The sequence below is a fragment of the Corvus hawaiiensis genome, unplaced genomic scaffold (genome assembly GCF_020740725.1).
Source record: "Corvus hawaiiensis isolate bCorHaw1 unplaced genomic scaffold, bCorHaw1.pri.cur scaffold_263_ctg1, whole genome shotgun sequence".
Classification (NCBI taxonomy): domain Eukaryota; kingdom Metazoa; phylum Chordata; class Aves; order Passeriformes; family Corvidae; genus Corvus; species Corvus hawaiiensis.
In genome coordinates this window covers 37069-46561 of record NW_025963327.1, presented here as the reverse complement: position 1 = coordinate 46561, position 9493 = coordinate 37069, and the positions used below count along the sequence as shown (strand labels likewise).

Below are 9493 nucleotides of genomic sequence, written 5' to 3'. Positions count from 1 at the left end.
CTGCCCACAAAAACCAGCCCAAAGCTCACCCAAACCTGCCCAAAAAACCGGCCCCAAACCTCACCCAAACCTACCCCAAAAACCCGGCCCCAACCTCACCTAAACCTGCCCCAAACCTCACCTAAACCTGCCCCAAACCTCCCCTAAACCTGTCCCAAAAACTGCCCCAAAGCTCACCCAAACCTGCCCCAAAAACCGGCCCCAAACCTCACCTAACCTGCCCCAAAAACCGGCCCCAAACCTTACCTACACCTGCCCCAAAAACGTGCCCCAAACCACACCTGAACCTGCCCCAAACTCACCTGAACCTGCCCCAAAAACTGCCCGAAACCTCACCCAAAAACTGCTCTAAACTGGCCCCAAACCTGCCCAAAAACAGCCCTAAAACCTGCCCCAAACCTTACCTAAACCTGCCCCCAAAACGTCCCCAAACCTCACCTAAACCTGCCCCAAAAGCCTGCCCCAAACCTCACCCAAAACTGCTCTAAACTGACCCAAAGCTGCCCAAAAAACCAGCCCAATCCGCACCCAGACTGCCCCAAACCTGCCCCATACCTGCCCCAGGTGCTGTTCGCCACCGAGACCTTCGCCATGGGGGTGAACGTGCCGGCACGAACCGTCGGCTTCCACTGCATCGGCAACACGACGGGAACAGCTTCCGTGACCTCCTGCCCGGGGCGGGGCCGGGGGGACTGTGGGGCAGCGTTCGGGGCCATGGTGCCGTGTCCTCCATGTGCCAGTGGGGTGGGAAAGAGGCGAAAACGGGAGGGAAAAAGGCGGGAAACTAGACAAGAAAAACAGGGGAAATATGGTTGAGAAAGAGTGGGAATGTGAGGGGAAAAACATTGGGGAAAATGGAGAGACTGGAGTTGGAAATGTGAGGGGAAAAAGGGCGGGAAACGTGAGGGGAAAAAAGGGCGGGAAACGTGAGGGGAAAAGGGCGGGAAATGTGAGAGGAAAAAGGGCGGGAAACGTGAGGGGAAAAAGGGCGGGAAACGTGAGGGAAAAAGGGCGGGAAACGTGAGGGGAAAAAGGGCGGGAAACGTGAGGGGAAAAAGGGCGGGAAACCTGAGGGGAAAAAGGGCGGGAAACGTGAGGGGAAAAGGGTGGGAAACGTGAGGGGAAAAAGGGCGGGAAACGTGAGGGGAAAAAGGGCGGGAAACCTGAGGGGAAAAAGGTTGCTCTGCACCCCGAGACACCACAACGCGCTGGGGCTGGTCCTGCACGTACCACAAACCTCCCCAAACACCCGCAAACACCCCAGCACACTGGGGCTGCTCCTTCAGGCACCCCAACCCCAAAAAAGGACCCGTTACAATCAGTGGGGTGCCAAATAAGGGACAAAGCCAGAAAGGGATCCCTTAAAGTCAATGAGGCTGCAGAACACTGACTTCAGGGGCTTGCCAGAAAGGGATGCGTTCAAGTCAATGGTGACTGCCAATAGGGATTAAAGGGGCTGCCAGAAAGAGAGCTATTAAAGGCAATGCGGATGCCAAATAAGAACCCCAAAAGGGATGCCAGAAATGGACCCAAACAAGCAAACAGGCCTGCCAAATAGTGACCTAACAAAAAAACACCTCCAGAAAGGGATCATTCCAATCTACGGGCGCTGCCACATTGTCAGACACAAAAACCTCGCTAAAAGCCCCATAACCCTCCTCCACCACTAAAATCGCCACTAACCCCACACCCCCTTTAAGTCACCACCAAAAGGAACCAGTTACACCTAAAAATCACCCCCCAAAAACCCCTCAATCCCCACAGAAACACCCCCACAACCTCCCAAGCCTCCCCCAAACACCCTCCCCTAAACCCCCGACCCGGGGGCGCGCCCAGCTCACCTCCGAGGGCTCCGGCCGCACCCTCACGACGCTGCTGCTGCTGCTGAGCCAGAAGCCCCCGAGAGCGGGGCGCACACCCCAGAGCCGCCCCGGACGTGCCCTACCCCGAGGCCCTGCTGCTCACCCGCCCCTTCCTGCCCGAGCCTGAAAACGACGGCGACCCCAAGCTTTGGGGCAACCCCCGAGGGATTTGGGCCGAGCTCCCCCTCCCCGCTCACCTGCGGGATGCTCCCGGCGCCGCGGCGGACACAGCGGCCGCCGACCCCGCGCTTCCCCTGCTGCTTTCTCCTCTTCCTGCTCCTCCTCTTCCTAATTCCGCCTGCTTCTCCTCTTCACTCCGGCCCTTCTCCCTCCGCTCCTTCTTCTCAGGGGGGTCCCGGCGCCTTTTGGGCTTCGCTGGGTGCCGGGGTGGGGTTCAGCTGCCTCCCAAGGCCCCCCCAGAGCGGGGTGACACGGGGGGAACACACGGGGGTCCCCATTCCCGATCCATCCCCGGCTTCTGCCCCCACCCCCAAGTCCTTCCCCATCGCCCCCCAAGAACGGCACCGGGCCGAACTGGGAAGCTTTATTGGGAACAGATAAGAACCAGAACAGGTAATAAAAATTCCTCCGACCCCCATCACCCGCCAGCTGCCACAATCTTCCTCCCTTTGCACTTTCTCTTTGCACCTTTCTCCCCTAGGCATGCACAGGCTCTCCTTGGCTGCTTCAGCAGTTTCTCGACTGCTCTCAGCAAGCTTTGTTCATCATTTCTGTGACGTTTGTTCCCCGTTTCTTGCCAAGTTACATTCTGTGCCTTAATCTTGTGGCCAATATTTGCTAACTTTTACCCTGTATCTTATACTCGCACAGGTACAATGAGTTGAACCCTTTCAACTGGCACGGGCCACACCAGACCCAGCCTGGGCACACGGAGGGAATTTACTCCCAACCAAATCCCAGCAGCACAAGGAGAAGGCAAAGAAATCTCTCCACCACCTTCCCCCCACCCAGCTCTGGGGCGCTGGGCACCCCTGAGGGGCCGTGGGCATCTGCGGGTGCTGGGCTCCCCGCGTGGCCCTGAGGTGGCTGGGGGGGCTCTGGGCTGGGGGGGTGACGGTGGCACTGCGGACACGGGGGGATGGGGGGATCCCTTTCACTGCTCCCATCCCGTGTTTTCCCAATCCCACGGGATTTTGCTGCCTTCCAGGCGCACGAAGCGGCGCTGAGTGCGGGTGCTGAGCACCCCGCAGCGCCCGGTGCCGCTGGAGCATTTCCTGTTCTCCGGGAACAGCGCCCGCACGCGGCACCGAGGCTGTTCCAGCTGCTGGGCCCGGGCGGGGCCTTCAGCATGCAGGGGTGAGACCCAAACCTGCCCCAAAAACCGGCCCCAAACCTCACCTAAACCTGCCCCCAAAAACCTGCCCCAAACCTCACCTAAACCTGCCCCAAAAACCTGCCCCAAACCTCCCCTAAACCTGCCCCAAACCTCCCCTAAACCTGTCCAAAAACCTGCCCCAAAGCTCACCCAAACCTGCCCCAAAAACCGGCCCCAAACCTCACCCAAACCTGCCCCAAAAACCGGCCCCAAACCTCACCTAAACCTGCCCCAAACCTCACCTAAACCTGCCCCAAACCTCCCCTAAACCTGTCCCAAAAACCTGCCCCAAAGCTCACCCAAACCTGCCCCAAAACCGGCCCCAAACCTCACCCAAACCTACTCCAAAAACCGGCCCCAAACCTCACCTAAACCTGCCCCAAACCTCCCCTAAACCTGTCCCAAAAACCTGCCCAAAGCTCACCCAAACCTGCCCCAAAACCGGCCCCAAACCTCACCTAAACCTGCCCCAAAAACCTGCCCCAAACCTCACCTAAACCTGCCCCAAAAACCTGCCCCAAACCTCCCCTAAACCTGCCCCAAACCTCCCCTAACCTGTCCCAAAAACCTGCCCCAAAGCTCACCCAAACCTGCCCAAAAACCGGCCCCAAACCTCACCCAAACCTGCCCCAAAAACCGGCCCCAAACCTCACCTAAACCTGCCCCAAACCTCACCTAAACCTGCCCCAAACCTCCCCTAAACCTGTCCCAAAAACCTGCCCCAAAGCTCACCCAAACCTGCCCCAAAAACCGCCCCAAACCTCACCCAAACCTACCCCAAAAACCGGCCCCAAACCTCACCTAAACCTGCCCCAAACCTCACCTAAACCTGCCCCAAACCTCCCCTAAACCTGTCCCAAAAACCTGCCCCAAAGCTCACCCAAACCTGCCCCAAAAAACCTGCCCCAAAGCTCACCTAAACCTGCCCAAAAACCTGCCCCAAACCTTACCTACACCTGCCCCAAAAACGTGCCCCAAACCTCACCTGAACCTGCCCAAAAAACTGCCTGAAACCTCACCCAAAACTGCTCTAAACTGGCCCAACCTGCCCCAAAAAACAGCCCCAAACCTTACCTAAACCTGCCCCCAAAACCGTCCCCAAACCTCACCTAAACCTGCCCCAAAAGCCTGCCCCAAACCTCACCCAAAACTGCTCTAAACTGACCCAAAAGCTGCCCCAAAAACCAGCCCCAAACCGCACCCCAGACTGCCCCAAACCTGCCCCATACCTGCCCCAGGTGCTGTTCGCCACCGAGACCTTCGCCATGGGGGTGAACGTGCGGCACGAACCGTCGGCTTCCACTGCATCGGCAACACGACGGGAACAGCTTCCGTGACCTCCTGCCCGGGGCGGGGCCGGGGGGACTGTGGGGCAGCGTTCGGGCCATGGTGCCGTGTCCTCCATGTGCCAGTGGGGTGGGAAAGAGGCGAAAACGGAGGGAAAAAGGGCGGGAAACTAGACAAGAAAAACAGGGGAAATATGGTTGAGAAAGAGTGGGAATGTGAGGGAAAAACATTGGGGAAAATGGAGAGACTGGAGTTGGAAATGTGAGGGGAAAAAGGGCGGGAAACGTGAGGGGAAAAAAGGGCGGGGAAACGTGAGGGGAAAAAGGGCGGGAAACCTGAGGGGAAAAAGGTGCTCTGCACCCCGAGACACCACAACGCGCTGGGGCTGGTCCTGCACGTACCACAAACCGCCCCAAACACCCGCAAACACCCCAGCACACTGGGGCTGCTCCTTCAGGTACCCCAACCCCAAAAAAGGACCCGTTACAATCAGTGGGGTGCCAAATAAGGAGACAAAAACAGAAAGGGATCCCTTAAAGTCAATGAGGCTGCAGAACACTGACTTCAGGGGCTTGCCAGAAAGGGATGCGTTCAAGTCAATGGTGACTGCCAAATAGTGATTAAAAGGGGCTGCCAGAAAGAGAGCTATTAAAGGCAATGCGGATGCCAAATAAGAACCCCAAAAGGGATGCCAGAAATGGACCCAAACAAGGCAAACAGGCCTGCCAAATAGTGACCTAACAAAAAAAGACCTCCAGAAAGGGATCAATTCCAATCTACGGGCGCTGCCACATTGTCAGACACCAAAAACCTCGCTAAAAGCCCCATAACCCCTCCTCCAACCACTAAAATCGCCACTAACCCCCACACCCCCTTTAAGTCACCACCAAAAGGAACCCAGTTACACCTAAAAATCACCCCCAAACACCCCTCAACCCCCACAGAAACACCCCACCACAACCTCCCAAGCCTCCCCCAAACACCCTCCCCTAACCCCCGACCCGGGGGCCCGCCCAGCTCACCTCCGAGGGCTCCGGCCGCACCCTCACGACGCTGCTGCTGCTGCTGAGCCAGAAGCCCCCCGAGAGCGGGGGCGCACCCCCAGAGCCGCCCCGGACGTGCCCTACCCCGAGGCCCTGCTGCTCACCCGCCCCTTCCTGCCCGAGCCTGAAAACGACGGCGACCCCAAGCTTTGGGGCAAACCCCCGAGGATTTGGGCCGAGCTCCCCCTCCCCGCTCACCTGCGGGATGCTCCCGGCGCCGCGGCGGACACAGCGGCCGCCGACCCCGCGCTTCCCCTGCTGCTTTTCCTCTTCCTGCTCCTCCTCTTCCTCTCTCGCTCCTCTTCCTCCCGCTCCTCCTCCCCGCCTCCGCCTCCAGCCCGGCTCCTCCCGCTCCTCCTCCTTCCTAATCCCGCCTGCTTCTCCTCTTCTCCTCCGCCCTTCTCCCGCTCCTTCCTCACCCCTCCTCCTCCTCCTGCTCCTCCTCCATCCTTCTCCTGCTCCCCCGGCCCAGCGCCCGCCCTTGCCCCCCCCTTTTCCCGACGCCGCCGCACCCCGCGGGAGGAGCCGGGATGGAGCCGGGCCAGGCCGGGCTGGGGCAGCGCTGGGCTCTGGGCGCCCCCCACGCGCCCCCTCCCCAAATTCCCCTGGCGGCTCAGGGGGGTCCCGGCGCCTTTTGGGCTTCGCTGGGTGCCGGGGTGGGGTTCAGCTGCCTCCCAAGGCCCCCCCAGAGCGGGGTGACACGGGGGGGACACACGGGGGTCCCCATTCCCGATCCATCCCCGGCTTCTGCCCCCACCCCCAAGTCCCTCCCCCACGCCCCCCAAGAAACGGCCCCGGCCGAACTGGGAAGCTTTATTGGGAACACTGGGAGCAGCCGGGCGGGGGCAGAGTGCCAGCGGGGCTGGGGGGGACACACGACCCCCCCAAAATCAGCGCGGGGACGGAGCGGGGGGTCCCGGCCGGGCCGAGGCCACGGGGAGGGGCTGCGGCCGCCGGCGGCTCAAGAGCTCTGTGGGCAGAGCAAAGGGGGTGACACCGGGCTGGGGGCCCCGGGGGGAGCTCACACAGCTCCGGGGCAGGGGGGACGCCACCCCCGGGGACCCCCCCTCACCTTCTTGCGCAGGTAGAAGCCGAGCCCCAGCGCCAGGAAGACGAAGCCCAACACGAAGCCCCCCGATCCCCGTCAGCATCTTGCTGCGGGCGGCGTCCGGCGGCATCTCTGGGGGGTCCGCAGGGCTCAGCACCCCCAAATCCTCTCACAGACACCCCGAGACCCTCCCAGCACCCTCCCACTCGCCCCCAGCCCACCCAGCACCCCCTGAAACCTCCTCCCAACCCCTTCCCAGCCTCCCCAGCATCCACCAAAGCCCCTCCCGTCCCTCTCAGCATCCCACAGCCCCCTCCACTTGCCCCCCGCCGCCCCACGACCCCCAGACCTCTCCCAGTCCCTTCCCAGCCCCACCACGACTCCCCAAGAGCCCTCCCAGGCTCTTCCCAGCACAACCAACCTCATCCCAAGCCCCGCTTTCCCAGCCCCGATCTCCTTCCAGCCCCTCCAGGCTCACTCCAATCCCTCCCGCTTACTCCCAGCACCCCCAAACTCCCTCCCAGCGCCCACCAGCACCCCCAAAACCCATCCCACCCCTCCCCAACATCCTTCAAACCCCTTCCCAGCCCCTCCAGACCCCCGAGCCCCTCTCCCAGTTTAAACCAGGCTCTCTCACGCTCCCTCCCAGTTACTCCCAGCACAGCCCAATCCCCCTCCCAGCTCCCCCAGTGCCTCCCCGCTCCCCCCGGCGCTGTGGGGCCGGGCCGTACCCCAGTGCAGGCTCAGGGGCTGCTCCAGGCTGACGTGCTCCACCTGGCAGGTGTAGCTGAGCCCGCGCTGGGGGGGAATTTCCAGCAGCACCAGCAGCTGGTAGGTCCAGTCCCCGTTGGGGACGATGTCGGTGGCCACCACGTGGCCCGAGAGCTCCTGCTGGCCCTGGAACCACCTCACCTGGATCTCGGCAGGGTAGAAATCCATCACGGAGCAGAGCAGGCGGCCGGGGCTGGCTGGAGCTCGAGGGCACCAGCGAGATGGACACGCTGGGGGGCACTGGGAGAGAGCGGGGATGCACTGGGATCAGCTGGGGGGCACTGGGGGAGACGGGGAAGGGCTGGGGTGCCATTGAGAGGGACTAGGAGGGGCTAGGAAGGCACTGGGAGGGACTGGGATGGCACTGTGGGGGACTGGGATGGCACTGGAAAGAGGCTAGGATGGAACTGGGAGGGACTGGGATGCTACCGGGAGGGATTGGGATGGCGCTGGATGTTACTGGGAGGGACTGCATTGACACTGGGAAGGACTGGATGTTACTGAGAGGAACTGTGTTGATAGTGGGATGGACTGGGAGGAACTGGGAGGGACTGAGATGTTCCTGGGAGGGACTGTGTTGACAGTAGAAGGACTGGGATGTCACCGGCAGGGACTGGGATGGTACTGGGGGGGGCTAGGATGGAACTGGGAAGGACTGAGATGGTACTGGGATGGACTGGAGGAACTGGGATGTACAAGAGGTCCCGGGGATGGGCCCAAGGAGGGCTCAGGGCTCTGCGGTGATTCCCGGGGAGGTTTTGAGGGGCTCCAGGGTCATTCCCGGGGCCGGGCCCGAGGGGACTCGCTCTGCCCACGCTCTGCCCCACGCTCTGCCCCACGCTCACCTCTGCGCTCCACGCTGAACGGGGTGAACACCTCGTAGTTGTGCCGGCAAACCGTGTCCACTGCAGTCCGCACGTACTCCATCCGTTCCGGGTTGTTGTTCCAGGCCCTGGCAACCTTCTCCCCATACGGGGTGTCCCCCACGTAGTGCCCCACATCGCTGTCGAAGTGAAAGAGCTGCTGGCCGTTGTAGAATTCCCTGTGCACGAACCTCACCTTCTCTGTGCCGTTAATGAAGTGACGCTCGGACTTTGCCATCAACTGGAGCTCCGCTGTGTGTGCGGGACACGGGTCAGGGGTGCCCCCCCAGCACCCCCCGAGCTCGGGGGCCCCCCCGGATCCCGCCCCGCACCCCCTGTGCCCCACGGCCGCCGTGGGCCCCTCCTGCCCGCGGCACCGCTGCCTCCTTCCCGCCCTCCTCCCCATTTCCCCTTTCCCGGCCCCTCCCCTCCCACCTCCGCCCGCTCCCAGATCACTCTGCGGCTCCGTTCCCCCTTTGCCCCATTTCCCACCCTTTGCCCGCTAATCCCCCAATCCCCTCCCCCCTCCCCGCTCCGCTTCGGGGTCCCACCCTCCCCTTTTCCCCACTTTCCCCCCTCTCCCACCCCTTCCTCACCTTCCCCCAATCCTCAGCCCCTCCCGCTCTTCCTTTCGGGGGTCCCCTCCCCCTCCCCCTCCCCCTCCATTTAGGGCTCCCAAACCCCTTTTGTTCCCTCTTTTCCCCCTTTCCCACCGCGTCCTGCCCCAGCCCCGCTCACTCGAGAGCTTCTCGCCCGCAGCCGGGGGGCTCCCCAGCACCACCAGTGCCACCAGTACGGCCCAGCTGCCGCCACTCGCCCCATGGCCAGCGCCGGGCAGGTGCCGCCAGCCCCAAAGCAGCCGCGCTGCACTGGGAGCTCCAGTCCGGACCAGTGCGGGGTCATCACAGACGCCACCTCTGATTGGTCGGGCGTGGTTTTGGGATACACCCTGATTAACCGGGCGTGGTTTTGGGATACGCTCTGATTGGTCGGGTGTGGTTTTGGGAACACAGTGATTGGCTGGAGGTGTTTTGGACGCGCTCTGATTGGCCGAGCCCGATTGGGGCCCGTTTCCCAGAGGCTCTACCTGGCAACCGATGAGTCACCGCCCACGCGCGCTCTGATTGGCTGCAATTTTTTTAGGGGACTCTTTTTCCCAAGGCTCTGCCCGGCAACCGATGACGACACAACAACGCCGCGCTCCCATTGGCTGAGCGCTTTTCGGGGTGCTGCGCCCCCACTCCCAGTCCCCCCCACTTCGCCGCCGCTTTACTGGGAGCAGC

At 62.2% G+C, this 9493-nt stretch overlaps 1 protein-coding gene and 1 pseudogene across 1 annotated transcript; both read right to left on the bottom strand.

Moving 5' to 3' along the window:
- Nucleotides 1–423: 423 nt before the first annotated feature.
- Nucleotides 424–5816, bottom strand: LOC125320887. Its single transcript, XM_048293307.1, has 4 exons — nucleotides 5727–5816; nucleotides 4428–4563; nucleotides 2060–2237; nucleotides 424–784 (listed from the first exon to the last, which is right to left on the bottom strand). Exons 2-4 carry the CDS (start codon nucleotides 4504–4506, stop codon nucleotides 439–441), a joined length of 603 nt encoding a protein of 200 aa, XP_048149264.1. The 5' UTR covers nucleotides 4507–4563; nucleotides 5727–5816; the 3' UTR covers nucleotides 424–438.
- Nucleotides 5817–6141: 325 nt separating this feature from the next.
- LOC125320889 lies at nucleotides 6142–9191 on the bottom strand (annotated as a pseudogene).
- Nucleotides 9192–9493: the final 302 nt, after the last annotated feature.

What these genes read in the sequence shown, in the direction of transcription:
- LOC125320887 (XM_048293307.1), bottom strand. Translation starts at nt 4,506, where the DNA reads ATGCAGTGGAAGCCGACGGTTCGTGCCGCACGTTCACCCCCATGGCGA. An exon ending in GCGAACAGCACCTGGGGCAG is followed by an intron (nt 2,238 to 4,427) that starts GTATGGGGCAGG and finishes CCCGGCACCCAG; the next exon opens with CGAAGCCCAAAAGGCGCCGG. An exon ending in GCGCCGGGAGCATCCCGCAG is followed by an intron (nt 785 to 2,059) that starts GTGAGCGGGGAG and finishes TTTCTTGTCTAG; the next exon opens with TTTCCCGCCTTTTTCCCTCC.